This window comes from Alosa alosa, chromosome 9 (assembly GCF_017589495.1).
Source record: "Alosa alosa isolate M-15738 ecotype Scorff River chromosome 9, AALO_Geno_1.1, whole genome shotgun sequence".
Taxonomy (NCBI): Eukaryota; Metazoa; Chordata; class Actinopteri; order Clupeiformes; family Clupeidae; genus Alosa; species Alosa alosa.
This window is the reverse complement of record NC_063197.1, coordinates 24,571,656-24,589,666: the sequence shown is the minus strand read 5'-3', so window position 1 is coordinate 24,589,666 and position 18,011 is coordinate 24,571,656. Positions and strand designations below refer to the sequence as shown.

General features: G+C 43.6%; 2 protein-coding genes across 7 annotated transcripts in view; both read left to right on the top strand.

Moving 5' to 3' along the window:
• The window catches only part of pip5k1ca (phosphatidylinositol-4-phosphate 5-kinase, type I, gamma a), a 32,227-nt gene extending 18,656 nt beyond the window's left edge, over positions 1 to 13,571 (top strand). The window contains exons 8-18 of one of the 5 annotated variants that reach the window (XM_048251443.1): positions 332 to 537; positions 1,052 to 1,135; positions 1,363 to 1,411; positions 2,899 to 2,983; positions 3,346 to 3,483; positions 3,950 to 4,091; positions 4,220 to 4,252; positions 4,551 to 4,652; positions 6,886 to 7,045; positions 10,566 to 10,652; positions 11,528 to 13,571. In XM_048251443.1, the coding sequence (XP_048107400.1) occupies positions 332 to 537; positions 1,052 to 1,135; positions 1,363 to 1,411; positions 2,899 to 2,983; positions 3,346 to 3,483; positions 3,950 to 4,091; positions 4,220 to 4,252; positions 4,551 to 4,652; positions 6,886 to 7,045; positions 10,566 to 10,652; positions 11,528 to 11,530 (1,089 nt within the window). In that variant the 3' untranslated portion in view covers positions 11,531 to 13,571. Of the gene's footprint in view, positions 1 to 331; positions 538 to 1,051; positions 1,136 to 1,362; positions 1,412 to 2,898; positions 2,984 to 3,345; positions 3,517 to 3,949; positions 4,092 to 4,219; positions 4,253 to 4,550; positions 4,653 to 6,885; positions 7,046 to 7,588; positions 7,625 to 10,565; positions 10,653 to 11,527 lie in introns of those variants that run through there. The other 4 variants (XM_048251442.1, XM_048251446.1, XM_048251445.1 and 1 more) reach the window with 4 other exon arrangements.
• Positions 13,572 to 14,130: 559 nt separating this feature from the next.
• LOC125299995 lies at positions 14,131 to 17,480 on the top strand. Of its 2 annotated transcripts, none has more exons than XM_048251441.1 (8): positions 14,131 to 14,526; positions 14,972 to 15,133; positions 15,430 to 15,700; positions 15,841 to 15,949; positions 16,323 to 16,617; positions 16,745 to 16,917; positions 17,071 to 17,183; positions 17,343 to 17,480. In XM_048251441.1, exons 1-8 carry the CDS (start codon positions 14,494 to 14,496, stop codon positions 17,384 to 17,386), a joined length of 1,200 nt encoding a protein of 399 aa, XP_048107398.1. In that variant the 5' UTR covers positions 14,131 to 14,493; the 3' UTR covers positions 17,387 to 17,480. The 2 variants fall into 2 exon arrangements, with proteins under 2 accessions (XP_048107398.1, XP_048107397.1); XM_048251440.1 differs by having other exon boundaries at positions 15,250 to 15,700.
• Positions 17,481 to 18,011: the final 531 nt, after the last annotated feature.

Genomic DNA, 18,011 nt, shown 5'->3' with positions numbered 1-18,011 from the left:
GTCTCGTTTAAACCTGTTTTCTTACTTTACTGGTATGAAGATTCCAGCTTGAGTATATATTAATTTATCAAGGAATGTAATGTAATATGGCTTCTGTGTAGAACAGTATAATCCATTTAATTTAAAGATCTCATTCTCAATTCATGTGTTGATATGAAAAATCTTCATGGTGCCACATTTGAAAATGATAATAAAACCAATAGTCAGCGAACCCTTAAAATAGTGTTCTTTAAGGGTGTTTAAGACCCGTTCAAGATAGAACAGGTAGAACAGTCCTCTCAGAGGTTGTAGACTACTCCTGCTGTGTCTGATGGTGTGTGGTGTGGGCCAGGTGCTGGAGAGCTTTAAGATCATGGACTACAGCCTGCTGCTGGGGGTGCACAACCTGGACCAGGCCAAGCGGGAGCAGCAAGTGGAGGGCCCGCAGGCGGCCAGCGACGAGAAGAGGCCCCTGCCCCAGAAGGCCCTCTACTCCACCGCCATGGAGTCCATCCAGGGCGGGGCCGCCTGCGGAGAGGCCATCGACACGGAGGACACGTGTGTACCGCTTTCAGTCTCACACACACACACACACACACACACACACACACACACACACACACCCCTACAGACACCCTCACACATTTGCAGTGGTGTACGACACATTCTTGCTTGCTGTCACACCAGGGTTTTTCACTTTTGCTTTTACATGCGCCCTCAAAGGCAAGGGCTTGTCACCCACAAACAGCCTGCTTTCTCGCATATGCTGTTTGTCTAAAATATACTTTGGCACCATCACTTTATCCACTTTTACGGATGTCAAATCTAAGGCAAATATGGTAGATTTCTTTGCAACCAGCAAGCACCTAGAACAGAACTGATTCTATTTAGATGTAGGGTTCTGCATCCAAGTTGTCGAAATTGGTCCACTTGAAGTTATGGGTTGACTAATGTAAAAGTTGACCAACCCAGGAAACGAATGCCTTGTAGAATTCATTGGATTTATTTTGGACTAAATCCGCTTCCACACATTTCGCCCAAATAATGCCGCTGTCTTCTTTCCCCCTGGCAGGATGGGTGGCATTCCAGCTGTCAATGGCAAAGGGGAGCGCTTGCTGCTCTACGTTGGAATAATTGACATCCTGCAGTCTTACAGGTGAGTGAGTCACGTCTGGCTGTCTAGCAGTTCCACGTGCACTCGAAGCCTCTTGCCTCCTGCAGAAAGAGTCCATTCAGCCTCTGCCAGAATGATCCAATCTCTCCTTTTTCCCTACCTCCTCGCCTTTCCTACCATCCTGCCAGTTATTTTAGGTAGTGTGTCCTTAAAAGTCGACTCCTTCACCAACTCTCTCTTCTCTCCCTCTCCTGTCATGTGTTTTGTAGGCTGATCAAGAAATTGGAGCACACGTGGAAAGCTCTTGTTCACGACGGGGTAAGTCAAGTCACCCCCCCCACACACACACACACACACACCCCACACCCCAACCCCCGCTAGCATATTCCACTCCTGTCTGAGCTGTCTAATCGCTGTCAAAAATCATCTAATAGAGGAATCATGCAAATATGTCTTTTCTCCAGCTTATGTGTTGTGTAACGCACCGGTGCTCGGATGTCTGTGCTTTAAGATTTAAAGCCTCGGCCATGCCAGTGATCGCCAGCACTAGTTGTGTTTTTTTCTGTCTAAATCCCTGCACAGATGCTTTGGCCATCAAGTCAAACGGTCCGGAGGCTGATCTGTCTGCTCAGAGGTTTCGTTTAATCATTCAACAGAGGGCACAGGCAGTCCTGCTATCTCTTTCACGCCTCCTATCTGTCTCCTCTCTCTCTCTATCTCTCTCTCTTATTTTCTTTCTCTATATCCTCTCTCTCCTCTCTCTTTCCGTCTCCCTTTGGCTCTTTTTCTGTTTCATTCTCACTCTCACTTTAACTCATTCTCTCCCTCTCTCTCGGACCTGGATTATCTCCTCAGTGCCTTTCTTTCCCCTCATGTATTTATGTTTGAAGTAAGAACAGACTAAAACGTAACGTTTCCCACGTTGACACAGAGGTAGTGGCATGCCACAATCCTGTCCATACCTTAACCTGTTTATAACCCTGTGCACAGAGATCTAGTCCAGTGTAATAAGTAAATGTGGAAAGTGCAGTGGCGGTTTGAGTCTGTCCGTGATTGTGACTAAGATGGTGGTGAGTGACAGGCAGTGACCCTCTGAGTGATAGCGTCTTTAAATGTGTAGGTGAGTAATTTGCAACGACCCGTTGTTTGTGCTTGAATGTAATTGATTGGCGATGAGGAGAGACACCTGCTCTCCTCTGCACCGTTAGCACACATCTAACTCTGACCTGTAGCTCACAGACATTGTCCCCCCTCACACACTCATTCACACACTCTCTCTCTCACACACACAGCAGCAGCAGCTGGCAGGTCTTATTATAGCCTCACGCTTCTCGTCTTGTCACTGGCGGTGACGGAGCAACCTCGCACCCTCCCGATGACGCAAGCGCTGGTGTGAGGGCAGGTGGTAGCCGGGCTGCCAGCTGCAGGAGAAATCAAATGGCTGACTGTTTCTATGATTCCATGATTTTATCTATTTATTTATACATTTATTTTGGACGCACATCCACCTTGTTGTATAGAGGATGATCCCTGTAACTGTGATGGCAACCATCTCTTTGTGATGTTGCCTCCCTGGTTTGCATAATGGCAAACCCCAAACAGTGCTTTTCCCTCCATTTTTGAAATTGCATTTAACCTATAGACTCTTCCATCTGATATTTTACAGTATATTGCTAGACTTACTACAGCATACTTGGATTTTTTAAAAGCGCTATACAATGCATTCTATCTATTTTTATTATGCTTACTAAGTTATGTGCCCTACCCCCTTGGGATTTTTAGTTTCTCCGTTTGTGTCTTTTCAGGACACTGTGTCTGTCCACCGGCCTGGTTTCTATGCAGATCGCTTTTTCAAGTTCATGAGCAACACAGTCTTCAGGAAGACCTCCTGTGAGTATATCTGACAGTAAGACTGACTGTATCCCTCTTGTCTACATTAGGCAATGTCTTAACTCCTTAAGCAGCCAGTAATGCCATGCTATAGATTAATCTGATGAATGTGATGGGGAAATGACAAAGATTGACTTTAACCTTTGATTTGATAATTGTGTTTCTGTAAGATCTTACACTTTTGAATGGACTCTCCTGTTAAAGCTTAACCTAGTTCGTAATGTTCCTTATAATTGAAACTTCCATTGCGTGTGAATTCATTCTGTTGGCCGAGCATCCCTTCCCTGCAGGGGCACTTTTCAGGGGTTGGGGTTCAGTTTTAGTAATGATCTCTCTCTGCCTTTCCACTCTCTCTGCTCCAGCCCTCAAGTGCTCACCCTCAAAGAGGGGTCGTGTGTCTTTGACGACGACGACGGTGCCCAAGTACGCAGGCCCCGGGGCGGCGTGGTCGGCCAGCCAGCTGCCCTCCGAGAGGGACGAGAACATCTACGACCTACGAGGTGCCCGCAGTTTCCCCACAATGGATGATGAAGGTAGCCATACTACAAACGGACTTGTGTCTGGCTGCTGGCTTAGCCGCTAATGAAAAACACCCCCAGTGCGTCTGTGTGCTGAAGCCAACAGCTTTGGTTGCCAGCACAAATGGCTGCCGTTATGTTACTTGAGGAGGTCAGAGCTCTCCAGTTCTAGGCATTAGTGCTTCTGAGTGCTGGGCTGTAAGCTTGCTGGAATTCCTGATCAGTGTAGTTCAGGAAGATGTGAGTGAAAGTACGCTTAGTGTGCGACGTATATAGATTATAGATAGAAACAACATGAGCATTATTTGCTTTCTGAGCTTTGCCTTTCGCTTTTCCACCCTTGACCATTATTCTCTCAAGGCAATCTTACTACACAACAAGAACCCTCATTACTTGTTTGTGGTTGGCCCTGGCGTTTAACCCCTGTGACTCTGGTTCCTTCCTCTAGGCCGGCCAGACCTCCTGCCCTGCACCCCGCCGTCGTTCGAAGAGGCCACCACGGCATCTATCGCCACCACCCTCTCCTCCACCACCTCTCTGTCCATTCCAGAACGCTCCCCGTCGGACACCTCCGAGCACCCCCGCTACAGGTAAACCCTGACCGTTTTCAGGCTTGCTGACCCCCGCATACTCGCCCCCATTCACGCATACTCACGCCTCCATGCGACGGTGACCTCAATGCCCTTTTTCCCTTCTCTGTGTGTGACTTTCTCTGCAGGAGACACACCCAGTCCCTGAGCCACGAGGGCAGGTACGTGGAAGGAGAATGGAAGCTGCTCCACAAGCCCACATGCTTTATCACAACCAATTCCACTTGCATTTTTATGTTCACTTATTTACTCCAGGCTTCTATCTGAAGGCGCCTGCAGCGCAGTGAGAATGGGCTGTTTATCAGTGTTTGTCCCTCTCTGGCTTACTTCCCAGAATGAGCACTGCAGGTGTAATCTGTGCAAGCAGATGTGTGAGGCCTTCTTAGCGGTGTTTTGTGTGTGACTGCTCGCCTCAACTGCTGTGTGTGTGTGTGTGTGTGTGTGTGTGTGTGTGTGTAGGACTCAGGACGAGGACCAGCAGACCATCACAGTGGAGGTGGAGGTAAAGAGGCACGACAGTGAGCCGACCATCAGCGCCCCACAGCCCTCGCCAGAGACCAGGTGTGGTTCCTACACACTCACACTCCAGACTAAGAACTGCATACACACACACACACAACACACAACACACAACACACACACACACACAAAACACAAGAGTTCATATTCAGAGAGAGACAGTGCACTGCCTAGAATTAATCCTCCAGATAAAGTGGCTCGCAGCAATCCATATCTTCCTTTGGAAACAGTATTACAGAGGCTTTCACAAGACATGCATAATAACACATCAATCTTCCCCAGCCCTCAGACAGAAGAGCGCACGCACACACACACACACACACACACACACACACACACACACACACACACACACACACACTCTTTCTGTGTCCCAGACCCAAGGCAATGTGCTTGACTGTAACTCCAGCCAGCACGTTAAATATAGCAGCTTGTCCCGAAAACATCAGGCCCAGGACAATGATGCGCCTGTTATGACCCGTGTCCCCTTTTGTTTCTCGTAAGTTAATATCCTCTAATCCAGCGCGCGCCGAGCCGGGAGCCCCATTTGCCGATTGGCAGAGATGCTTTGTAATGTCTTTAGTATTGACCCACTGCAGAGCGTTGACCGTAATTAGGTTAAGAGTGAATGGGCGAGATGATGACCTTTTCGGGGGGGGGGGGGGTTTAAAATCGGTAATGCGGGGGAGAAGTGGGTCAGGGTGGCTGAGGGGCGACCAAACATATGGTAAAAAGGGCTTTATTTGGGGAAGAGCCACAGCCTGAGCGGGAGTCGGGAAATCGGCCATCTGGTCCTGTAAGCTCCCTCTCGAAGAAATCTCACCTACTGGATCTGCCTGCTGGGTCGGGGGAAAAGTAAAGAGCTCATAATTTTTATAGTTCAGTAGGCATGTACTGTATGTCCAGTTATATCGGAACGTTACCTATTACCAACCGTCCCGTATTTCCGACCTCTTACGTGTATGTGTCACTTAATATTCATTTCTATACAAATCAAGACAGCGGAGGCTTCCTAAAGAAACGCAAGCACCCACACCATAAGTGTATCTAAATTAGCTATGTACCAAAAATTACATTTTACCGTGACTCGAAGAGCTGTAAACAGTGTTTAAGGCTGCGTGTACAAATCCGCTTGGAGCTCCAGTGGAATTTTGATTTGCGACAAGAACTCTGGGTCTAACCATTGATGTGCCGTAAGAAAGGTTGGGAATAGACGACCCACCAGGCCAGCACTAGCCTCCGAGCGTGGTAAACAAAATCGAATATTTCAGGCAGTAAAAGCCCCGGTAAGAACCAAACCAGATTTTGTTCAAATCTACACACCTATGTGCTACTGAAAAATGTAAGGTTCATTTATCAAATGTTATTTTGAAGTATTAAAAAACATCGTTGTTTTAGAAGGGTCGATAATTGGTGCTTTTACGATACAAGGGTGCAATATAAAGTGACGGGTACTGCTGTTTCAAAGGACAATAATCCCAAAATGTATTAATTGTAAGTAGAAATTAATTGAATTAATCTATTGGCTGCAGCAATACTCTGACTGGCAATTCCTTCATGCCAGCAGCCCCAGCCAATCAGAAGTTTGCCAACAAGGCCTTGCGAAGGATTGTGCAGACAGACTTTATAATATGAGCTAAGCTGAATAAACTGAGCAAGCAGATTGGATAAGATTAGTTATGGTGATGATAATAATTATCATCATATTCCAGACAGTGGCAGGTTGTTAAAGAGGTCTGTCTGTCTGAAACCCTGACCCTACAAATCCAAATCTGTGCCACGTTCACTCTCCTGTTTTAACAACAAACAGGTGAAGCAGTGGCACAGTTTTATCCAAAAAGCCCCCACACACACACACACACACACACTCCATGTTTTGCATCACTCCATTGGATTTTCAGCACCCGTTCTAGAAACAGGAGGAGGAATTAATCCGCTGGACTCAATGCAAGAGTGACTTTGGCAGCATTTCCATTCCCTCTCTCAGCCAGACGCTTCCCACCTCAGAGTAATTACACCAAATAGTTTGCATTCAGGGAGTCTCAGCCCAGGGCTAGCTATTTCTTATGCACAATCTGGAGTGCTCTTTCTGAGAGCAGACAGACAGACAGGGGGAGAGAGAGAGAGAGAGAGGGTCGGCTGGGTCAGAGTGGCTACCCTGAGTGGTTCTGATGACAGCTCACTGATGCTGTGTGTGTGTGTGTGTGTGTGTATATGTGTGTGTCTCTCTCTCTCTCTCTCTGTCTCTCTCTCTCTCTCTCTCTGTCTCATGCAGTGAGGTGCCAGAGGCCTCTGCTGCTGCCGCCTCTGCCTCCCCCATCCCTGCCAGTCCCAAGGTGATGGTGGAGTCCGACCAGGCCAGCCAGACGTCCGGGTGTCCCAGCAGGGCTTCCATAGACGAAGACGAGGACGTGCCAATCACAGACATCTACTTCGTAAGCATCCTGTTCTTTCTCTTTCCAAGTCCTGAAATAAGAGAAGCGGCCGGTGAGATAAGCCTCCAGCCCTGCTTTTAGAAATGAACAAGAAGGTCCCAAGCCTCTGTGGAAACCCCCCCCTCCATACATTCCATCTCATACGTGTTTCTCATACACACAGTCACTCTCTGTCACCATATCATTGTATGGCCATACATAACAGAACTGACAACAGAACGAAATGACTGAGACGACAGAACTGGAAAGCTGTCATTGTCACTAGTAGAGTAAGACCGGGGCTGCACCAGGCACATAACCGAAGCACTCTGTTCGCGGAACGTAAAAACAGTTTTAGAAGACTGGTGTCATTTTTCAAAGGTACGTGTCGCTATCACGCCTGGTGTAGCCAGTTCCATTGATTATAGTGGAAGCTAATTATTGCAGCAGATGCTCCACGAACGGAACGCTTCAGTTACACGCCCGCCGGTGTAGCCTCACTGTAAGAGTCTGTGTCAGATGCTCAGAAGGGATGGGCTACTGTAACTGTACGTTGCCCCACAGAAACCCAGCGGAGAGGCCAGCGTGTAACTGGGAATGGTGAGCGAGCTGAGATCAGAATGCGAGTGCCGTGTGTGTGTGTGTGTGTGTGTGTGTGTGTGTGTGTGTGTGATTAGTCGAGTGGCCCAGTCTGCCTCTTGTGTCGTCTCAGTCCCTGTCACCAGATCGCCGGGGCTCGGATCTCACTTTGAGATTACGAGTTAAAGCTGACACCCAGCACAGTGCCGAGCTCACAGAGATATACTCCTCTGGCCCTGGCTGCGCTCCCTGAGACGGACTTTCTGAGACGGCGGGGAGCAGACTGATGACACCTCCTCCCTTGAACTCACAGCATGCAGTCAACATGCTCTGTTTATGAGACTGTGTGTGCATGCGTTATGTGTGTGTGTGTGTTGCTTTTCTCCTGTCTGCGTCAGTGTGGTAATTGTCTTGCATGCCCTGCTGTGATCTGGCTAAAAATAGAATAAGACTTCTGCTTGGGTTGGGTCATTATGTTTTTCACTTCTTGCTATAACTAGTGGTAATTTGGTTGAACAGCGTGGGATGGATTGGAGGGATCTGTGTATGTGTGTTTGCGTGTGTGGGGGTAATGTCTTACTCATGGGCTAATTTATGTGTTGAATAGGGCCAATGATGAGGGTAGAGGCTAAAAGCATTTTATGATCCTGATTTGACACCTTCCTTTGCAGGCTATAAACTGACCTGAATAAGAAGGTAGAGGTAAAGATGGGTCCAGTGGGTCACTTATGACCACAAAAGTGTGTGTATGTGTGAGTGCCTCCACTGACATAGGTTGAAAGTTGATAAGGGAGATGATCATCCTTGTTTAGTAAAATTTAGTTGTGGGGAGATGGAGTTGGTTGTGTGGAGGTTTTTGCACTAACATGTGCCTGGACTGCTCTCTGCCCCTCTGCTCTCTCCAGAGAGGGGAGGTGGCGTACTGTGCCAGCATCAGGTCCCATCTGAATTATTCAGCCTCCGCCACCTTGCACTACATCATCATCTCCGTCGCCGCGCACCACACGCCGGGGACACTCTAGCTCCGCTCACACAGCCCAGAGAGAAGACCCAGCTGAGGCGCAGCAGGCAGGGCTGTAGTTGGACCACGCTAGGCTTTAATGTGCCCTTTAATCAAACATTACGCTCGTTTTAACACAAGCCAGCCACCCAGCAACACATCACACAGTTTGTCTTTCTACAGTGGTAATCACAAGGGCCTTATTAAGGTTGCTGTTTGTAAACTACTGGTTACCTCCCTACTTGGGTACAGTGGTGGTGTCTGGGAGAGACTCCTCATCTCTCCATCATGCCCCTTTGGAACACATCACTATCAGTCACTCATTTCGCAGTTGGCATTGCATATGACTGGAAAACAGATGTCATCTCCTGCCATCCATGCCATCTTCATTCCAGTGGTCTGTGCCATTCTTTTCTTTCCTTATTTCTCTCTCTTTCTCTCTGTCTCTCTTTCCCCCTCTCCATCCTTCCACCCTGGCTGTGCTCTCAGTTTTCAGACGGTTGTCTGCAGGTGTCGTCTCTAGCACCACGGCCAGTCTCTATTCTGTGCTGGAGTGTAAGTCCCACAGGCATTTCAGTGTGCTGCTCTAGTTGCATTCAAATAGTCCCCCTTTACATATCAGAAAACTGATAGGTAGTAGCTACCAAACTGACAGGTAGTAGCTACCAATGTTTTTTCAGAATGTGTGCCATTTGCAGTTGGGTCAGTCAGAGTTGAATTAAAGCTGCAGTCTGCAATTCTAATGTAATATGTAATATTATTTTTGTCAAATTGCATTGCTCCTCGCAGTCCTCAACCTGTGTGTTCAGTATGTGCATTTAAAAAATGCTAGTGTTCACACACAGGCCTGGTTTCTGTAAATAGTACACAAACATAGTGGGCTGAACCGAGCAATAAACAATTCCAAACAAACATGCCTCTGGAAGGGAGGGGTGTAATTAGATTGGCTGTTCAAATATAATATCAACGACCTTTTACAAGAATTGCGGACTCCATCTTTAAATCTAGATTTTGCTGTAAAGACAACAGAAAGAACTATAAGTTAACATGGTGTAAAAAGTTATTCTTCCTGTTGTAGTAACCCCCAGAACTGTAGAAATTAGCCAAAGTATCACAAAACGCAGACAAGATGGAGACAAGTAAGGTAGGAAGTCTCCTCTTGCCCCTACCTCTTTCTTTGGTGTGAAATTGGTGGGCTGAACCTCAGTGTTGCTCTATTCACATCAGCTTGTAAGACATCTATTTGTCCATTGGACTGGTGTTTGTATAGTAGATGAAAAGCCCTCACAAAGACGTGTATAGAGGGTCTTTTTTTGCCTATCCTCCTGCCTCCAGAGCCCGTCACCCTCGGAGCTGAACACAGAGCTCCCATTGAGAACTTAATGGACTCCTGTAGGCGTGTGTGTGTTTAGGGAGGGTGCAGGTTGTAGTCCCTTTGCTGTGGCTGTCCTGGCACCTTTCTCTCCTGCCCACTTAATTTGTCTCCTTTCCTGGCTGCAGCCACACAACTCCCCGTCACACTCTCCTGTCCTGCTTGAACTCACCCCCACTTGCTATAAGACAAGACGGGGTCTGAAGATGTCATGCCACAGAGCAATCCTCCCGTATAGGCCTCTAGAATTCCCAACCTTGAATCAATCTGAATGCATGAAGAAGTGTCAGTGGTGTTTTTGTCTTTGATTTGATCATAGCAGTATGCCCTCCGAGCTCTTGTTCTGTCTCTCTCTGTGTCTCCCGAACCTGACCCCCCCCACACTCCCTCATCTTGTCCCCTTGCTGCATTTCTAATGTTCTTCTCCTCCTGCCTTGTCTTCTCTTCACTTTCTCTCCCCCTCCTCCTCTTTGCCTGCCTGTGCTGCCTCTCTCTCTCTCTCTCTCTCTCTCTCTTTTCTCTTTTTTTCCGTGTGCATCGACGGCTTGCTTTGTGTGGTGCCCTCTGCTGTTTGCCTGCCGTAACTTCAGCCGGAGGACAGGACCTGGGTGTACTCTCCGCTGCACTATGGCGGCGAGCCAGAGAGCCTGGCCGATGGGGAGGGGGAGAGCCAGACCGTAAGTGTGAGACACAGCGCATGTGGGGGCCATCTCCACCCTTTTCAGTCCACCTCTGTTGCACGCCGGCTTGACTGCGTGATACATTACAAGCCAGCATTGGCGGCTTTGTATATTTTGTTTGCGTATGGTTTCTATTGCTCTCGCAGTCATGTTGTGTTTGCATGTAAATTCCTATGCTTGAAGTCTCCATATTGATTAAGGTTTCAAACGAAAGAGAGATATTGATCATAGTGTATAAGTATAGGTCAATTAACCATGGATAATGACCAGATTTGTTTCTTCAGCACATTTCTTTTCATATTTGACCCGTATTTATGCCCAGAGTTATTGGTCTGACAGCCTCAGTAACGCGTAAGAATGTAAAATGGGTACGGTGGTTTTTCAGACATAAGTGTCTTATCTGAGGATACTTTCAAGTTTCAGGTTAAGATGATTTTTTCTTTAGTCTGGTCTGATTGATTTTTAATCAAACCAATAAAATGAACTGCATTTATATGAGCTCTTAATAAGAAACAGAATTATTTGTTTTTTTTTTCACCTTCACCTTGGGTAGTGTTTTACATTTAAATGTGGTTACTGTCAGTTCAATGTGAATTTCTGCTCTAAATGATCTGCCCTGTACTGTATGTGGTGACTTAATTCAAACCCTCATCTTTGGCCTCGCTAGCTCAGTATAAATCAAGGAGACATCTCCTCATCCAATCGCTACAGTGCGCATGAGAAAGCATTACTAGTCTTGTGACAATCTGAGAGGTCATTGCCATCACTTGCCTCCTAATTAGTATGTCCTCATATAATCTTAAACATTGAAACTCGTATGCTGTGGAGCAGGGCTGGGCTCTTACTGTTATCTCCCTGCTTCCCCCTGACAGTAATGAGACTGCTGATGAAGACTCGGCCGGGTTTTTTCCTCCCAGCCTACAGGAGGAGTCATCTGTGTACAGACCCACCTGCGACGGCACCAGGACAAATCTCACTCACACTCTTAGTGTCCGCCCCTGTGTCCAGTTTCTACGGGGTCACGGCCTACTCTGTGACTTAAAATCAGAGGGGAATTTTTTTAGTGTCCTCCTATTTGTCTCCATTTGTAATGTATGGATTTCTATGTAATGGTTCCTCCCATCAGCTGACACTCCACGTATGTGTATTTGACCCATATCACAGTGAATGATTTTTTTTTTTTGTACGATTGATTGTTTTTTCTTTATTTGTGCACTTTTCAGATATTACTGTGAAGGTGATGTGTGTTTCACTTTACATGTAGGAAAGCTGAAATCAAAGGTTGTTTTTAAGCCTGGGCCTTTTTCTACTTGATGAAAAGCTATTTACCTGAGGAGGTGGCAAAATCCTACTGGGTAGGCACTAAACTAACAATTTAGTACCACATATAGTTCTTCTGGTTTTCCTAGAGTTCCATTATGCATTATTTAACTAAAATGTAAAAAAAAAAAAACAGTCTAGTTCTTATGTAAACTAAAGTACACTAACTTTAATCATGTTTAGAGAGAAAATCAGTCCTCATCAGATGTTACTTTGAAGAGTCTTCCAAGACAGCTAATCTGACTAAATTCCTCATAGTGGCTTAATTTCAAGAATGTTAATACATTTGCTGGAACAATAATATTAATCAGTAGACATGTCACAGTGAAGTTTTGTATTCCTGAATCAATTATGTGGGCTTTTGTTATTTTAAGTATTTTAACAGATAAAGCTTCACTGTACAGAGAGATGTAATTCAGTTTGAGGAGGTGATCGAACATGTGCTCCTGCTGACGGGTCCAAGACCAGATCATTTTTTAAGGCCAAATACCCCTAACATAGTTTCCTAACATGCTCCATGTTTAGGGTGTGTGTGCCCCATATTCCTAGCTGCTTTCAGACAGCACTTTATCATGTTTTATGTCTGAAAAAAATGTCCATACAATCGTTTTGAAAGACCGAGAAGGCTTTTTTGCATTAATGGTCCTTATCTAATACGTAATTTAAAGATGTACATTCACATGGCCTTGATGTAAATTGTGTCTCTCCTCTTTGTTACATTTATTTATTGTGCGTGTGTGTGAGTGCGTGCGTGTGATTGATTGGGTTTAAATGAGTGTGTGTTTGCGTGCAGGAGGGAATCTTGTCGAAGCAATGTACAATACAGATCATTGATCATGTGCAGTGGCCAGTCAATTGCTGTTAATACATTATAACAGGGGACAGTAGCAGCAATATATTTGTCAAAAAAAAAGATAAAAACAGTTCTGACATAAAATTTAATTTTCATTGCCTTATGATTGTTTCTTTAGACCTTTTGGTTTTGTGATATTGTATTCATTTGTCATCTTTTTATCCTATTCCTTTATAATGGTTTTCCTGAGAATGTGTACATAGGTATATAAATACATATATATAGATATATAAATATATTTTCCATTTGGATGGGAGAATATTATTTTTATTTGATTTATTTGATTTTTATTTTTTTGCAAGTTGCTTGCAAGAAATGCTTTTGATCTACATTCTGGACTGTAAAATATATTACCAGATGTTATGAGATGCAGCTATATTTATTGTGTGTACACAGGAGCTGTTTCTTTGTATGGTGTTTCACAGAAGTTGACGGGAGATTTATAGTAGGTCTACATGCAAATGTATCCATAGCGTATTCTTCCGACCGTTTAGCTGTATTCGTGTAGCCTATGTTCGGTCAAATGCTGCGTGTCCTCTCTGAAGGGAAGTCGTTTGAATAAAGAGACATAGCATGATTTAAAATGAATATAATATGCATATCAAAATATGAATCTTTAGTGTATGTGTATAGAAACATCCGTGTGTTTATCAACAAAGATGAAGTGTGGTGTGTGTTGAGTGTGTGTGTGAAGACTTTCAGAATGGGAGTAAATAAAGAAAATAAAAAAGTTTGGTGTCTAACGGCTTGCTGTTTATGCCTCATATGTTTACATTTTCACCCATTTTTGCTCTGAATCTTAAATAGGCCTGTGTTTCTGCTTTCAAATCTACTGTTAGCCTAGGGCAAAGATGGAGCGGAGAGCTTTATAATCTTTTTTGTTATATATGAATATACCTTGGTACATCAACATACATAGCCTAGTAGGCCTACAAATTATTACAATACTACCAAAAAAAAAAAAAAACATACAAAGACTGAACCATGTATACAGTTAACAAATTCAGACGCTAGGGGAAGGCTATAATACGACATCAAAAGGTTATCAAATCCAAAATGTGCAGGCTTCTAGGCCTTCTACTTCTTATTGCTTTGGCGTTATGACAGAATTAAGTTAATGAATGCAAGTCACTGTTTAAGATCATTCTTAGGCCATAAAAGAGGGCTTGCATAGCGCTTTAATATGATCTTAGGCTATCTTAGCAGAGAGGGTTAAAGCAGAGTAATCAAGGATCTTTGATCTTAGGGCCTAATGCGTGTACCATGACATCAGCATCTTTTCCATTCTATTTGGTTTCCAATGTTACATTGAACTGGTTACTTTTGCTTCCGAATTCTAGTTCGCTAGCAAAGCAATAGGCTAAGGTTACAAAGTGTCAATAATATCCGAGTGGACCGCCGAAATATCTTGCTTATTTGTTTCAAAGAACTGGGTGTTGGAAGCAGAGGGTCTAGAATATAATAGCCTAGCCTTAGCAGAAGCAAGTAGGCCCAGGCTAACTTATCGAGATCGCCTAGCCTACATAGAATTCTAGGCCCAGTAGAAAGCAACAAACGAAACAAAACAAAACAGGGTAGGCTAACGTTGATTGTTATCCAAACATAGCCTACGTTAAAACATACAACATCTGACGGCTATGATGACATTGTTTTGAGGGGACTAAGATGGACATGAGAGCTTTTTGTCCAATAGTGAAGGTAAGCCATGGTTTGAGGCTAATTTTGCTGAGGATCAAAAATGTTTTGGTTCAAAGGATCCCTAGTGGGGGGCAGAACATTTCCCAAGGACCCCCTCATAATCGTAGAAATTATTATGTTCTATACATACAGTCTATGATTATGTTGTGGCGAAGTTCATATCCTGTGTTTTCTGGCAGGTGTGTAACTTGATCTTTTGACAACATTTTGCATCACCTGACAACATGGGCTGACAATCATTTCTCCATGTTCGTAGCTGGCAAATAAGCCAAGCCAAGCAGCAGTATACAGTATATGAATTTTAAAATGCTAAATAACAACTTTATCATTTAGAGAACCACTGCTTTAGCCTATCCTGCACCTAGACCTGTGTTTAGACTAAGCTCGTCTTAGGAAGATGAAAATGTCATTGATGTTGCTTTAAAGCATATGACCTGTCAACTAGCCCCTGTTAGATAATGTGGTCTCTGAAGCATCTCGCATCCAGAACCTAACAGAGGCTCTCAGTTCTGGCCATCATAAACAGGCCAGGCAGGAGAACCATATTCAGCCATCTGGGTCCTCACTCTATGCGTGTAATGGAGACATACATTTGAAGAAAACCACAGTAAGTGTACCTATAAAAAAATTGTTCTCTATTTTTGCTAAACACAAGCTTTAGCTTATAGCAGCTGAGGTCAGTAGTGATACATGGTGCTTATGCTTAGCCATTTTCTTGCTCAGAGTGACCAGCAGCCATACTCTGTTTCATTGAACCATGCCACTCTGCTGTCTGAAATTGAAAGTTTGAAGAGGGAACTGAGTGATGTTCAGCAAAAACACCAGAACATTGTTCAAGAGCTAAACCAGTCAATTCGCTCTGCTCAGTGTGGTATCAACAATTCAAACTTAATCCTACCACAGAAGATGCAACTCTTCCAACTCAAGTTTTTGCAGGAACAGAACATGGAACACCAAGAGTCCCTACAGAAAATGTCAGAATCTCTTGGAGCCTCAGAGGAACTGTGGAAAAGAGTACCTGAGATGGAAATTAGTTTAGAGCATTACAAAAGACAGGTGGACATTTTGCAACATGCATTGAGCAGAGCTGAGTCTATGCACAAAGAGGAAATTGAACAGCTCACAAGTAAAATGGAGAAACAGGCCATTCATCAGCAAAACCTGCAAAATGAAGGTGAGTTATGAATGATGCAATGCAGTTATAGGGTATATTTCATGCTGCTCATTGTCATTGCAGTTACAGAACCGCTGTTATTTTTTATTGTAATTTATTATTACACACATATAATACGTAAGCTACCATTCTATTCTTAGTTTTGGATTTAACTAAGAAGTTACTCCAAGAGCAACTACAAACCAGAGAGAACCTTGTAGGATCAGTTAAATATGAAGAACATGTACAAAACCCTATGCAGGAAGCAAGGTAGGCTTTATACAATATACGACTATAGTCTAGAGGTAAGTTTATTAAAAAAAAAACTTTAATTTAACCATCCACCTGATATACCCAGATATACTTGTGTCACTTTTAACAGACTGAAAGCCTAACAATTGTATTACTTTAGTCAATGTATAATTATACTGTATATTTATGAACCAATACCAAAGCACAGCACTGAAGTGAATCATTGAATTAAAACAAAAAGGAACTATCCAGAGTAGATTTAAAGGGGTGAAATCAAATCTATTGCTCACCATTGTTTGAGTTTGCGTGTTCTTCTTTCCGCTAATTAAAAAAAAAACTTTTTAATAGTGCTTTTTTTACCAGTTGTTGAACACAATGCCCTATGTTACAGGCAGGGTGCTAGGACACAGGGTGACAGCCAATGTTATAATATGGATAATCTGAGCAAGAGGAGGCAGAACATCCTGCAACATGATATGCATGGGAGCAGACAAACACCTGAACTGGACATGGGGGAGAGGCCTTTACTACTAAGTCTGAATAGCTTACTAAAAGAGTTCATGGAACTTAGGGGAAATATTAACACAGTCCTGAGAGACCATGAAGAAAAAGATAACCAGAAGAGGTGGGATTGGATGAAGGTACAGGAACAGAGCCAAGAGTGGGAGAGAAGGGCTGGGAAACTGGTATGATAAATTACATTGAAGCACATCACATACTTAGGGCTCAAGTTCAAGTGTGCACTGAACCCCTTCTACTTGACATTTTGGCACCATTCTCTTTCTAAATTAACTATTTCTTAATAACCCACAGGTGGACAGCTTGTATTATTTTCAAAATCATCAGATGCTTGGAAATAAAGGAGGCCTCAGTGATGGAACTGATATGGCATTACATACAGGAAAGCCATGCATTCAACACTCTCCTGAAGTGATGCCCCACAAAGAGGACATCAGACATTACTCTTGGCCTCAAAATTCACACAGGTAGGCTTGTAACTCAACATGAACTTTGCATTGCTTTTTTGTGTTATGTGGCACATTCTTACATGTTTTAACTGTGTGAAACATATTCCTACCATCTGTTTAGTGTAATGATATGTGTTTCTTCCTGTTTCTGCCTTTAATGTATTGTAACAGGCCAGATTTGGTGAACAATAAGCAATGTCAATTTCATCTACCAAATGGAATCAGATACTCTGACAGCATGTTGGATCCGACAATCCAAAAACACTATAAAGATTTCCAGAGAGGTAAATGCTGCAATAAAGGGAATACCATATCAGCCACACAAGATGCATGCTATTCATAGGGGAATTGTTATCACTTGTGTATTAGACAAGGTTGAAGTTACCTTTGTGCAATAGGGAAGCTACTCTGATATCCATGTCATGTGATTTTTTCCCCCCTAGTGGGATTCCATGGGAACACTCAAGGTGCACAACGGATGCCATGAATCCAAGAATTTCAGTTCAGTTGTACTGTTATTGTTTTGTAAACAATTAGTTATCCAAAATCATTTTGATTAATAAAATGTTAATTTATCTGTGCATCTGCTATTACTTGTTATAATTCTGTTAAGCAGCTGTTATCAGCTTCAGTGATGTGATGAGTCACATCATTGTCAACACTATAACAAACAACTTAGTGTCAGATTGAACTGTCGGCTATAGCTTATCTACATGCATGAAATTCTATGGAATATTTTGAAAAAATGTCTTCACTATCTTTCATTCTGACTGGAGACCTTGGCATAGGTATTTCCCTTGAAATATCCTGCAGCCTATAAAGGCAGGCATGTATGGCAAGCGATTTTAACATTTTCCCGCTAGACTGGATATGTATTGCAGATATCTGTAATTCAGTTTTGCCTAGTCAAAACGAACATTTTAGATATCCGCAATTGAATTCTTCCTATCCATAATTGTCATTTCAGATATCCACAAAGACATTCTTCCTAGGACAAATGATGCCACATTTGCCATTCATTTCTATGGGGTTTATCATTACGGATATCTACAATTCAGTTGCAGATATCCACTATGTAAATTACAGATATCTGCAATTGAATTGTAGATATC

Coding starts and splice junctions, on each gene's coding strand:
- LOC125299995 (XM_048251440.1), top strand. CDS start 14,494: ATGGACATGAGAGCTTTTTGTCCAATAGTGAAG. Junction 14,527..14,971: donor CTTTTTGTCCAATAGTGAAG/GTAAGCCATGGT, acceptor CCTGTCAACTAG/CCCCTGTTAGATAATGTGGT. Junction 16,618..16,744: donor AGAGAAGGGCTGGGAAACTG/GTATGATAAATT, acceptor AATAACCCACAG/GTGGACAGCTTGTATTATTT.